The sequence below is a fragment of the Microcaecilia unicolor genome, chromosome 11 (genome assembly GCF_901765095.1).
Source record: "Microcaecilia unicolor chromosome 11, aMicUni1.1, whole genome shotgun sequence".
Lineage (NCBI taxonomy): Eukaryota > Metazoa > Chordata > Amphibia > Gymnophiona > Siphonopidae > Microcaecilia > Microcaecilia unicolor.
This window is the reverse complement of record NC_044041.1, coordinates 162279278-162293534: the sequence shown is the minus strand read 5'-3', so window position 1 is coordinate 162293534 and position 14257 is coordinate 162279278. Positions and strand designations below refer to the sequence as shown.

The 14257-nt window shown below is 48.1% G+C and overlaps 1 protein-coding gene across 1 annotated transcript in view; it reads right to left on the bottom strand.

Annotated features, from left to right (window-relative positions):
• The window catches only part of NPAS1 (neuronal PAS domain protein 1), a 173768-nt gene that overhangs the window by 49573 nt on the left and 109938 nt on the right, over positions 1-14257 (bottom strand). The window contains exons 6-8 of the mRNA XM_030219981.1: positions 10955-11123; positions 8743-8822; positions 5541-5731 (exon numbers count right to left, since the gene is read on the bottom strand). Of these exons, the coding sequence (XP_030075841.1) occupies positions 5541-5731; positions 8743-8822; positions 10955-11123 (440 nt within the window). The remainder of the gene's footprint in view (positions 1-5540; positions 5732-8742; positions 8823-10954; positions 11124-14257) is intronic.

Below are 14257 nucleotides of genomic sequence, written 5' to 3'. Positions count from 1 at the left end.
CGGTCCTTTGGGGATTCCTTGGAGGAGACGGATTCCCGCTCGGATGGAGCGGATGACCCCTCTGCAGCGCGGATCTTTCGCTCAGAGGACTTGCCCAACCTGTTAATGCAGGCCATGAGCATTTTGAAGATTTCCTCTCCAGAGGACGTCTCTCCCTCAGCCCCTGTTGGCTCCGCCATTATGCTGGGGACGAAGCGCCCGCCTAGAACCTTCCACGTGCATGATGCCATGCGCACCTTGATTTCGGCTCAATGGGATGTCCCGGAAGCGAGCCTCAAAGTGGCTAGGGCTATGTCCCGCCTCTATCCTTTGCCTGAAAGTGAACGGGAGACCTTTCTTTGGCCTACCGTGGATTCTTTAATCACTGCGGTGACTAAGAAAACGGCGTTGCCGGTGGAAGGTGGCACGGCCCTAAAGGACGCCCAAGACAGAAGATTGGAGGCGGCCTTAAGGTCGTCCTTCGAGGCGGCTGCTTTAAGTTTGCAGGCCTCAGTTTGTGGCTCCTATGTGGCCAGGGCGTGCCTGACAATTGTGCAGCGGGCTTCCCCCTCGGATCCTTCCTTGAGGGCTGACTGGCCAGCCCTGGAATCGGGCCTGGCTTATTTGGCAGACTTACTGTATGATGTCTTGAGAGCCTCGGCTAAAGGTATGGCTCAGACAGTCTCTGCGCGGCGGTGGCTTTGGCTGAAGCATTGGTCTGCTGACCACGCATCTAAGTCCCGCCTGGCTAAGTTGCCTTTTAAAGGCAAGCTGCTCTTTGGGGTCGAGCTGGACAAAATTGTGACCGATCTCGGCACGTCTAAGGGCAAGAGGTTACCAGAGGTCAGGGCTCGGGCCAGTGGTGCTCGCCCTGGTAACTCCAGAGGACGGTTTCAGGAAGCCCGTCGGTACCGCCCGGGCAAGTCGGGCTCCTCTGCCCCCTCTTCCTTCAAAAGGAACTTCTCCCCCAAGCAGCATTCCTTTCGCAGAGACCGCCGTCCCGGAGGTGCGCCCTCCGGTCCTCCCCCAGGGTCTCGTACCCAATGACAGGGCCATGGTCCATGGCCCAGTGCAGATTGGAGGACGCCTGTCCTCGTTTCTGGGCGAGTGGACCAGGGTAACTTCAGACGCTTGGGTTCTGGAAGTCATCAGAGACGGCTACAAGCTAGAGTTCTGCCGACCCTTAAGAGACGGGTTTGTACTCTCTCCCTGCAAGTCTCCGGTCAAAGCTGTGGCAGTGCAGCAGACCTTGGACAACCTGATACGCCTGGGTGCGGTCGTTCCGGTGCCAGAAAATCAGATTGGCAAGGGACGTTACTCCATTTACTTTGTGGTACCAAAGAAAGGAGGTTCTGTCCGGCCTATCCTCGACCTCAAAGGGGTCAATCGGGCCTTGAAAGTGCGGCACTTTCGCATGGAGACTCTCCGCTCTGTTATAGCGGCAGTGAAGGCAGGGGAGTTCTTGGCTTCCTTGGACATCAAGGAAGCGTACCTGCATATTCCCATCTGGCCTCCTCATCAACGCTTTCTGCGTTTTGCAGTCCTGGGCTGACACTTCCAGTTCAGAGCCCTCCCTTTCGGGTTGGCTACTGCTCCGCGGACCTTCTCCAAAGTAATGGTGGTCATCGCGGCCTTCCTGCGAAAGGAAGGAGTACAAGTCCATCCTTATCTGGACGACTGGTTGATCCGAGCCCCCTCTTATGCAGAGTGTGGCAAAGCTGTGGACCGGGTGATTGCTCTTTTGAGCTCCCTGGGGTGGATCATCAACTGGGAGAAGAGCCAGCTGCGCCCGACTCAGTCCCTGGAGTATCTGGGAGTTCGATTCGACACCCAAGTGGGCAGAGTGTTCCTGCCAGACAATCGGATTGTCAAACTTCAGGCTTAGGTGGACCGGTTCCTAGTAGCCTCTCCTCTTCGGGCTTGGGACTATGTGCAGCTGTTGGGCTCTATGACGGCCACGATGGAAGTAGTGCCCTGGGCCAGGGCTCATATGAGACCACTACAACACTCTCTGCTGCAGTGCTGGACTCTGGTGTCGGAGGATTATGCTGTGCGCTTTCCCTTGGACCCAGCAGTGCGCAAGGTGCTGAGCTGGTGGCTGCAGACAGACAAGTTGTCTGCAGGAATGCCTCTGGTGACCCCGGAGTGGATTGTCGTCACGACGGACGCCTCTTTGTCGGGCTGGGGAGCCCACTGCATGGGAAGGACAGCGCAGGGGCTCTGGTCTCCTGCAGAGGCAAAGTGGTCTATCAACCTCCTGGAACTCAGAGCCATTCGGTTGGCGCTTTTGGAGTTCATCCCGGTACTGGCGTTGAAGCCAGTACGGGTCCTGTTGGACAATGCCACGGCTGTGGCCTATGTCAACCGCCAGGGAGGTACCAAGAGCGCCCCTCTAGCCAAGGAGGCCATGAATCTATGCCAGTGGGCGGAAGCGAACCTGGAACAGCTGTCAGCAGCCCACATTGCCGGAGTCATGAATGTCAAGGCGGACTTTCTCAGTCGCCATAACTTGGATCCCGGAGAGTGGCAGCTATCTGCTCAGGCGTTCTTGGACATCACGAAGCGCTGGGGCCAGCCGAGCCTAGATCTGATGGCGTCATCGGCCAATTGCCAAGTGCCGCGCTTTTTCAGCAGAGGACGGGACCCTCGATCCCTGGGAGTAGATGCTCTTCTCCAACAGTGGCCGACACAGGAGCTTCTCTATGTGTTCCCGCCCTGGCCCATGTTGGGCAGGGTGCTAGACTGGGTGGCAAAGCATCCGGGCCGGATAATCCTGGTGGGTCCGGACTGGCCCAGACGTCCCTGGTATGCGGACTTGATCAGGCTCTCAGTGGACGATCCTCTGCGGCTGCCAGTGGAGCAGGGCCTGTTGCATCAGGGTCCCGTGGTGATGGAGGATCCCTCCCCCTTTGGTCTTATGGCCTGGCTATTGAGCGGCAGCGTCTGAGAAAGAAGGGCTTCTCAGACAAGGTCATCGCCACTATGCTGAGAGCGAGGAAGCGCTCTACTTCTACTGCTTACGCCAGGGTTTGGCGTACCTTTGCAGTGTGGTGTGAAGCAGGCTCACTTTCTCCCTTCACTGCTCCAATTTCTTCAGTGTTGGCGTTCCTGCAAGAAGGTCTGGAGAAAGGCCTGTCGCTCAGTTCCCTTAAAGTCCAGGTAGTGGCTCTGGCTTGCTTCAGGGGCCGCCTGAAGGGTGCTTCCCTGGCTTCGCAGCCAGATGTGGTGCGCTTTCTCAAGGGAGTTAATCACCTGCACCCTCCTCTGCACTCAGTGGTGCCTGCGTGGAATCTCAACCTGGTGCTAAGAGCCTTGCAGAAGCCGCCTTTTGAACCCTTGTCAAGGGCATCTCTGAAAGACCTGACGTTGAAAGCAGTCTTTTTGGTGGCTATCACTTCAGCCAGAAGAGTTTCCGAGCTCCAGGCACTCTCATGTCGAGAGCCCTTTCTGCAGTTCACTGAGGCAGGAGTGTCTATTCGCACAGTGCCTTCCTTCCTGCCCAAGATTGTTTCTTGCTTCCATGTGAATCAGCAGCTCTGTCTCCCTTCCTTTCGTAGGGAGGACTACCCAGAGGAATACTCTGCTCTCAAATATCTGGATGTGAGACGAGTCATCATCAGATACTTGGAAGTGACCAATGATTTCCGGAAGTCGGATCATCTGTTTGTCCTGTTTGCAGGTCCTCGTAAGGGTCTGCAGGCTGCTAAGCCTACAGTGGCAAGATGGGTCAAGGAAGCCATTGCAGCGGCTTATGTGGCCGCGGGGAAGGTGCCGCCTATCCAGCTGAAGGCTCACTCCACTAGAGCTCAGGCGGCCTCGATGGCAGAGGCCGGGTCCGTCTCCTTGGAAGAGATTTGCAAGGCGGCAACTTGGGCATCGGCCCATACCTTCTCCAGGCATTACCGCTTGACTGTGGCTGCTCGGGCGGAGGCCCGGTTTGGAGCTTCAGTGTTGCGGTCAGGGATTTCTATGTCCCGCCCTGGGTGAGTACTGCTTCGGTACATCCCACCAGTCTATGGATTGATCAGCATGATGATATGGAAGGTAAAATTATGTATCATACCTGATAATTTTCTTTCCATTAATCATAGCTGATCAATCCATAGCCCCTCCCAGATATCTGTATTGTTTATATTCTGGTTGCATTTCAGGTTCAAGTTTAGTCTTCAGTTCCTGTTCAGGAGGACTTCGTGTTCAAGTTTTTCAATGGATTCTTCAAGAGTTGAGACGAATTTGTGTTACAGTGAGCTGCTGCATTCCTCTCCCCTCCGTTTTACGGGGCTGGATTGAGACTTAAATTCTGCCGGCACTCCCTCCCGCTTCGTGCGGCAGTAGGGCAGCTTTGTACCCCTCCCGCTTCGGCGGTGTTAGGGTCAGTCAGCTCCTCCCACGGTTGCGGTTGCAGGATAAGCCAGATCCCCCCGCATCAGCGGGTGTGGTGTCCCTCCCCCGCTCCGCGGGGATGAGCTGGACGGATTCCCCTCCCCCACTTGTGTGGGGATGAGCTGGGTTAATTCCCCTCCCCCGTTTCGGCGGTGGTGAGCTGGGCAGAGTGTCCCTTTGTGGGTGTAATTCTCTAAGTGCTGAGTCCTGCGGATGGAGCTTGGATATCGACATACTGAGGAGTTTCCGGCAGCACATGACCACATATAGGGAGGCAAAGGATTGCTCTCTATCTCCACCTGCTGGTAGATGGACACAACCCACCAGTCTATGGATTGATCAGCTATGATTAATGGAAAGAAAATTATCAGGTATGATACATAATTTTACCATTGTGCATTACGCTGCTCAGTATCCTCTTTTATCATAGTCAGGGATGACAGCGCGCTGGGGGTGGGAAGCCCCCGTTGAGCTTACCGCCGCTTTGTAAAAGGGGCCCTAGGTCTTTAGAAAATCACTCAAGATTTTTCTTTTTAAGAAGGCATTCCATGATATTTTATAATTTTTAGATTACAGTTTTTGAGAATTCCGTTTATTGAGAAGGCCATTAATGATACTTTACAATTTTTCGGCGTATTCTTTTTTGATATTTTGTTTACATGTTTCTGATGTATTTAGGCTGTTTGTTTTTATTGTTGGCATTTTTTTAAAATTATTTTTATTGCATATGTTTTATTTGTAATCCACCTAGAATTTTAAAATAGAGTGGACTTTAAATAAATAAATAAATGCAGATTATTCATATTTATTTTTTTCCTAGTTTAAATAAAAACAACAGAGACAAATTTCACAAAATATGAAAATTTCACAGTTGCTCAGGCAAAGGGACAGACACCCACACCCCGACAACAGGAATAGGCTAATAGAGCAACAGGATTGAGAACCAGGGAAGCCCAATTCAAATCCAGCTGTAGCTCCTTACAATCTTGGGCAAGACACTTAATCCTCCATTGCATTGGGTACAAACTTAGAGACTATAAGCCTTCCAAGGACAGGAAAATATCTACTGTACTTGAATGTAACTCACCTGAGCTACAACTGAAAAAGGTGTGAGCTAAATCCAAAATCCCTTCCCTTACAAGAATGGAGATCTTAGGGGATGGGCACTTCCCACTCACCTGCTCTCACAGTATACAATCTGGAGATCCACATTGACCCGGAAGACAAACATATGGCAGTCGATGCGGACTTCGTTCGGTATGGAGGGTGGCAGGGTATGGGCCAGCGCCACTAACCCCAGGACACGGCTGGGGACAGAATGGGTACAGGAGGAGGACAGCAAATGCAGGCGACCCGTCACATGAACCACCTGCAACATGTAGAAAGACAAGAAGGAAGTGTGGTGGGAAAGTTTATTCCCTTGGTTGCTGGTGTTCTATGTGGAGTAGTTTCACGCTTTATATCACAATATATAGAGAAGCTGCAGGCCACTACTCCTGGATAAATGTTCCTAGCCCAGATCTTTCACTTTTGAAGTGTGTGGTAGCTCTTACTTAGAAAATGCACACCCCAGGCCTATTTTATTTCCTTGTCCCAACAGTCTAAAATATAGATTTGTGGCAGCTGAACCAGCTTGAGTCAAAGTTAACACTAGCTCCTCATCAAGATAAGCTGATCCAGCCCTCTCATATGCAAGCAAAGTATTGCTCATTTTAGGGAAGTCAGAACCTGCAGTAGGCCAATCAAGGACTTGATCAACCTGTGCAGGGCTAATTGTCACCTGAGACCTGTTAGTCAGTGTTATTTTCTGTGAAGTAAACCTGGGTTCAGTTCCTGACTCCGGCTCCTGCTCCTTAGATTTGGAGGATTACTTTAGGTTTTAGAGCTTTTGTTTACGCGGATGATATCCAGATTCTTCATGCCCTAGATCCAACTGATATTCATTTGATTAATAATATTAATAGCAATTTGATGCATCTAACCAACTGGTTAAGAGGAAACGGGCTGATCCTTAATCAAGGTAAACTGCGATGTATTCTTTTCTCAAATTCTGTGACTGTCACTTTGCCTTTACCCATTCTTCTTTGTTCAGCCAGTCTCCAACCGCATGCCAAGATACTTGGTGCCATCCTAGACAATACATTATCATTCTAGCCACAAATTTCTCTAGTAGTTAAGAAATGCTTCTTCAAGCTTTGCTAGATTCAATTTATTAGATCTTTACTCTACCTTCCAGCCCACAGGAGCCAGCTCTGTGGGTGCTGTGGGCAGTGGCGTACCAAGGGGGGGGGGTGGTGGGGGCGGTCCGCCCCGGGTACACGCCGCTGGGGGGGTGCCACGCGCCAGTCAGTGTCATTCATTTCCATGCTCACTCTGCCCCGGAACAGGAAGTAACCTGTTCCGGGGCAGAGGGAGCATGGAAACGATCAACGCTGACCGGTGCGCGGCAGCCCCCCCCCCAGCGGCGTGCTCCCGGCGGGGGTTCTTTCACTGAGGTGGGGGGGTGTCCCTTCGCCGGGAGGGGTCGCGCTGCACGGGGGGGGGGGGCGGGGTGCATTGGCGATCCGCCCCGGGTGTCAGCGCCCCTTGGAACGCCACTGGCTGTGGGTGCTTGAGCACCCCAAATATAGAGACAATTCCTTGTATGTGTCCATGGAGGGGTTATTTTCGTTGGGCTTAGTACCCCCAATAATTCTGAAAAGTTGACTCCTATGCTTTGGCCTTATGTATACTGATTCATTTGTTTATTATTTGTTAATTGCCAACTAGATTATTGTAAGTCCACGTTTTATGCTGGACTTACAATAAGGGACATCCGTTGATTACAATTAATACAAAACACAGCTATAAAATTGATCGTGGGGGCAAGAAAATTTGACCATGTCACAACCCTCCTGAAGTCAGCCTACCAATACCCCATCAAGAGCCCCCATATCTTTCACGACTGTTAATCCCTTATTCAACTTCTAGAACTTTAAGATCTTAACCTCAAAATCAGTTGACTGTGCCTTCATTTCAGGAAACCTTCCACGAGCACAACAGAAGTGCAATTTTCTCTGTCCAAGGTCCTTTTCTCTGGAATAAACTGCCACAATTCTTCTGCCACCAGACATCATTAGCAGACTTTAAAACAGAAATTAAAACCTTTCTGCTTGCAGATGCCTATGGCTCTACTGCCTGCAGGGCCGGACTTAGGCAGGGGTGACAGGGGCAGCCGCACAGGGCTCCGCGCTGCTAGGGGCCCCGCATCTTTGGCATGTCTGTCCTCCTGTCTCAGGACACCTCTCTGCTCTGTACCTTAATGTGCATCTACATTTCAGTAGAGAGCATCAGGCAGGGGCAGTGATTTTCATATCCCATCAGATGCCGAACCCAGAGCCTCCTGGCTGCTGCATCCCGCCCACTTTTGATGTCACCTCCTGCTTCTGCAAGGGCGGGATGCAGCAGCCAAGAGGCTCTGGGCTTGACAGCTGACAGGATATGAAAATCGCTATGGTGGCAGGTGCCGGCTGGGGGCCCACTGAACTGGTCTGCACAGGGTCCTGCAATTGCTAAGACCGACCCTGGTTGCCTGAGTACTATGCCGGTCCCGAGAAGAGCCTGAATGATTTTTATTTTCTCCTTCCTCATGTTCTATCCTATGCTGTCCCATCAGAATTGCAGTTCTTCCCCTTTATCCTATTTGTCATATCTAACCTATCACGCTTGCCTTATTTCTTTTCCCTCTCTTTAGATTGTAAGCTACTCAGATATCTCTGTATATTGGGTGGAATAGTAAATTCATAATAAACTTGGAGGTCCTTTTACTAAGCTGCGGGAAAAAGGGCCCCGCGGTAGCGTTTTTCCTGAACTGCAGTGGGTAAAAATCCCCTAAAAAATGACCATGTGGCCATGCGGTGGGTGGGGGGGGGGGGGGGGGAGCACTTACCGCCACCCATTGAGGTGGCGGTAAGGGCTCCCATGGTAACTCAGTGGTAACTGGGCAGCACGCTATTCAAAATTGTTTTTACAGCATGCTGGAAATGGCACACACTCAAGGTGGAACTACCACATTGGGCTTACTGACACTTTGTAAAAGGGCCCACTGGAAACTATCCCAGGCTGGAAGTAAGGACCAACTCCTGCTGTTACATTAACTCATCTTGGCTGGTCAATGAATAGTACTGGAGAGAGCTAGCCTTAGCAGGTCTCAACTGAACTTGATTTATAGATAAAGTGATAGAGAAAAAACTGAGACAAATAGTCACATGACTAAAGGAGGTGTCTATCTTGGAAAGAGTTAAATCGGGTGACTGTTTTTGACATTCTGAAGATGACTGAATGGACTAGGTAAATGGATAAATATAACTACTCAGATTACTATTGTAGACTTTTCATTACCTTGAAACCGGAAGACTTGACATGGAGACCTCGTTTGATTAGTGTCGATTTCATCCGGATGAAGAAGGACCGCTCTAAGTCTTCACAGTCAGGAAGCACAGGATTTCTAGGATCTGCTGCAGATAATTTGGTGTAATCATTTTTACTTCATGTTTCACTGCATGTGAACCCAAAACACAATGCTCAACAAATGCTGACAGTGGATTGGTAGTACCATGACTGTAGTTGTGAACCAGATTCGAGAAAGGTTGGCCTGTGATTAACAATATTGTGACTGTGTTTGTTGACCATGACTTGAGGAAATTAATTATGACTGAACAATACGATAATGATGGCTTTTTATCTATGTTGTAATGCTAATATATATATTTTTTAAATCCACTCATTTGTAAATCAAATTAAGTGGATTTTCATGGGTGATGAGTAGGGTTGATAAGACAAGAAAACCTGATCAGAGCTCAGATCTCAGATGAGTGTATGGGGGGGGGGGGGGGGTTTACAGCTTTGACCTGGTTGGAATTGGGAGGAAGTACCAAGTCTTCATGGGCGAAAAGAACAATTTCAGCCTCAATGAGAACCTTAGAGGCAATAGAAGAGCTATGGGGAGCAAAGGAAGAGGGCAGCATAGGTGCAGATGGGTGAGAACAGAGAGATGTCAACACAGGAGGTGCAATTTTATAAAGATGCATCAAAGTCAAGAATGGCAAGGGAACTTTGTTCATCATATCAAAGGACTGTGGTATTTATTGATGAAGGCTCTATCAATGAGTGATCATGCAAATATGGCACAAGCAATTAATTTTTAATTTGTGGCATAACAACTTGCACATTTAACTAAGGCATTCCAAAATCTATGGGGCCAATATTCAAACCGTGGGAGGTAGCCCGACCAGCACCCGCGTCAGCAGTGAGACCAGATATTCCATGCAGGGCTGTTTCCAGTGACCAGCATTGAACATCTGGTTTATTTTTGGTTGATTTAAACTTAATCAGCCAAACTAATATTCAGCACTGGCCAGATACATTTAAAGTAGCCAAAGATAGGCCTGCTGTTTTGGCAGCCCATTTGGCCACCAAACTTAGCCAGCTATGCACTGAATATTAGCAGATAACCAGTTATATTGCACAATATAACTAGTTATCCGTTAAGTGCTGACTAGGAATATTCAGCGGGAGATAACTAGCTGTCTCCCACTGAATATTCACGGATAGCCGGTTAAATGCTTTTTAACCAGCCAGGTTGTGCAGGGTGCATAGCATTAGATGAAATAATAGGTGACAAAGGGTGTCATAAGACAGAACCAGATCAATGCATCCATATGGTGTGACAAGGAGAAGAATATGCTATATTAATTACCTGTATTGATAAGACATTACTAGTCACACAACATATGACAAGTTTCTACAAAAGGTAAAACATTTTTAGAGACCAGAATTTAACTAAAGATCTAGAAGAGCCAAGTTGAATCTTAGGTATTGACCAAAACATGTGGACAAGAAGTAAATATCAGTTGATCAAAAGGACTACATCCCAATGAAAGACATAATCACTAATGCTTTGACCATACTACTTCAGTACAATAAGAATCTATTTGATATACAAACATTTGGCCTCATGAAAGAAGACGACCTCAGCAAATGAGATTCTCATGAATAAGAAAATGTTGGGCTAATATTTCATGTCACTGTACTGGACTTTGCAAAGGTTTTTCAATTTCTGTACTGATGATTGTATACCTTACTTACTTCCATGTGTAGTGGAATGGGGTGGGCCATTGAGACCACAGCCCAACCAATATTTTAAATTGATTGAGCTGGAAGAGGAAAGGAAAAAGGAGGAACAGCAAGGCCAAAAAACAGAAAGTGACCAAAGTGAGGAAAGAATGGGATAGGAAGAATGTGAGAGGGGTGAGGTGAGGGAGACATTGGAGAGAATGGGGAAGAGGGATGGAAGGGCTGAACAATGTTGAAAATGGGAAAAATGGTAGGAAAAGAGATTAAGGAAGCTGAGTTTTAAGAGGTGAATATAGGATATTGTTTATTGGTTAAGCTTTCAGGTTTCTGAAGAAACAGAAGAATTAAAAAAAAAATTATTTATGCAACTTTTAATAATAAATCCAAGATTATGCTTGTAAAGAAAAAAGAAAGTATGATTAAGTAATAACAACAAAAGCAAAAAAAGAAACAGAAAAAATATATATATTTTTTTTACCAGAGTCTGATGAATGAAGTAGAGAGGAAGAGGAGGAAGTGATGCAGGAAGGCTTTTGATTGGCTGACTTGGAACTTTTGGTAGGCAGCTTCAATCCCAGCTGTTCTGCAGCTTCAGAGTGGTCTCCAGGGTGAATGTAATCAAACATACTGCTCCCTGTGAGCTCTACCTGCAGAGAGAGAGAGAGAGAGAGAGAGAGAAGAAACATGTGAACGCACACACACAGAGGCATAGTTTAAGGGTGCAACACTCCCCAAATGTTCTGGATCCTAGTGCTAAATTGGCCTCTCTCTCCCCTCAACCAATATGACCTTTCTACTCTTGCCACTCCAAACTATACCTATGCATATACACACATTGCAGAAGGAGGGATAGGAGGGTTGCCATTTTTTGAAAGGAAAAAAAAAAAGTCCCTCCATCACCATGCCATCTGCACCTTCCCTGGACAACCTCTTTAGTAGGTGGGCAACAAGAAAAAAATTCACATGTACTTATATCCATGGATAGGCTGGGTGATAATCAACTTGCTGAATTCAGCTGGTAAAATACTATTTTACCTGCAGAAAGGGCATTGACTACTGCCCTCTCCCATTATTAACCTTTAATATTGTAAACATTAATGCACAGAAAAACCTTTCTTCCAGTTAACTATTCCATACTTCCTCACCAATTTAACACATCCACCAGACCTCCCCATATACATGATCCGTTTCTCAGGCCCTCCCCCCTTACATAAACCCCTGGATTCTCTATACGGTGCCCAGAATTGGGTGCCTATATTTGGGCACCAATCCTAGATGTGCATCCAACTAAATTGGTTAACGAGCCAATTAATGCCAATAATTGGGTGCTAACTGGCACTAATCGGCACCAATTTGGATTTGGGCACACATTTTGCTATGCACTGTTCTATGAAAATGTGCACCCAAATTCCATAGCGCGCAATCCAAAAGGGGGCATGGCAATGGGAGATGCATGGGTGGGTCGGGGGCATTCCTAAAATTTGTGTAAGGTGTTTAGAATATTGGGGTTGTGAGCATTGGGTGCTGGGAATTATACCTGGTCTCAGCAGGCATAAATCCTGGTGGCCAAAGTTGGGCACTGAAATCAGCACTCAATGCTATATTATAGAATAGCACTGAGTGCCAGTTTTTTTTTTTTTTCGGTGCCGATTTTTGAGCATCATTTACTGAATCTAGCCCACATCCCCAACAAGCAGCACTTCCTGAATATGCACATTTCGCACTGCCAATATACACAGAAACACCATCCACAGCAGTTCTTCCCCCTCGCCACCTCAGGTTGCCAGTTCACCCCAAGTTTATAAAACAGGCTGATCCAATACTTTTTAGCACATTGGATTAATGGATTTGTGGCTCTGGGTATCTAAGAGAAATCAATGCCCAAAGACCCTCGTCATCCAAGCCCAAGCAAGCATACTAGAAAGACATATCTAACTGCTGTAGTCAAGACAATCTGTAAGGAGAAACCTAAGAACCACTTAAGAGCTACACTGTGACGGGACAGTGAAAACAGGAAACCTGCTGCACCCACTGCTAGACCAAGGAGTAAAGAGAATCTGGGCATAGTCGTGTATTTCCTGCGGGGTGATCAGGCCCACCTACCATCTACACAGGTTCCTGGAACATCTACAGAGGCTGAACCAACAAGAACCACTTAAAGCAAAAAGCCTCCTGGGGCCCATCACACTTCCCCCCAGCATCAAGCCATCTAAGCACTGTTTTGAAGCCTCAGAATCCCTATGTCTCTCAGTGTATCTAACAACAAACACCATAAGTGACAGTCTTCTTTGAAACATACTTCTACTACTTGCTACACTGTTATTAAGCAGCATTCAGGAGAACATATCCACATATTCTGCCAAGGAGGGAGGTTATAAGGGAGATATGAGACTGTGTAATTACTGCTTCTTTCATAGTTACTGACTGCAACTGTTAGTGACCCAATTTATATACTGAAGAGATTTGAAGTAAATCCAATAGAACACCAGTACCAGAGTGGTCTGCCTCATTGACTGTGTGAAGAGTGCAGCATGAGAGGAATAATTGCCTTCAGCCTCCTAGTTTCTTCCAGTCCTGGCCCTGGCTCCATATCAAAAATTCTTCATGTGAGGGGTGCTACCACACAGTCTCTGAGCATACACCAGGCCCTCATTACAAATGCAAGGCCCAGGGGGCAATGGCAGCCCCCTCAACCCTAAGTGTGGCGTCCTGACTCTTTCCTCAATTTCCTCCCACCATTTCCTCAGACTTGCTTAAGTAGAGGAGTGTGGTAGCCGTGTTAGTCCACTCTTAAGGTTATCAATAGAAATCAAACAAAATAAAACATGGAAAAGAAAATAAGATGATACCTTTTTTATTGGACATACTGTAACTTAATACATTTCTTGATTAGCTTTCGAAGGTTGCCCTTCTTCCTCAGACTTGCTGAAACTTCGCCATAATAGTTATTCTGTTTAATATCTATACCACATTGGTGAGTTTGACCTATGTGCTGCCTAAAATCCCACTCTATTCTCAAAATCTATATAAATAATTCTCACCTTGAACATTCTGAAGCTCACTCTGTGGCAGGGACACACTGAAGCCCTGCAATGTTGGTAGGCTAGGCTGCCAGCACCACTCACCTCATGCACCACTCACTCTCAGTCAGAGACCCCCCCCCCCCACAGCCACGCCCCTTCCGGACATAATTCGCAACCTCAACGTTCTAAATGAAGCTGCAGCTTCCGGTCTTGCATGGTGGTGTAGATTGAAATTTGGATTTTTCTCCCAGGACTGTCTGTCCCGCCCTCGCATCACGACGTCGTGACGTAGAAGGCAGAGCTAAGACAATCAACGAATCGCATCGCGCAGCAGCCCCACCCTCGCATCTACACGTCATGACATCGAGGGCGGGTCATGACAAAAAAAACGTCCTGCGCTCTGCAATGCCTGCCCCACGCCGTCCTTCCAGACACACACACACAAAGAAAGCGACGCCCCTTCCAGGCTCCGAAATGCTGTGCACACGCGCCCCCCCCAGCAATATCAACCCCCATTGCCATCCTTCCCTCGCTCTCCGGCCGCTGCTGCTGCTGTACACAATGGACAAAACCTAAAGGTGAGAGGGAGAGAGGGAGGGAAGCAAGCAGGCAGGCACGCAGCCTGAACGTCTGAAGAAGGGAGAGAGGGAGGGAAGCAAGCAGGCAGGCACGCAGCCTGAACGTCTGAAGAAGGGAGGGAGGGAGCGAAGTGACCAAACAAACAGCCAGCCTGAATGTGAGTGGAATGGAGGGAGGGA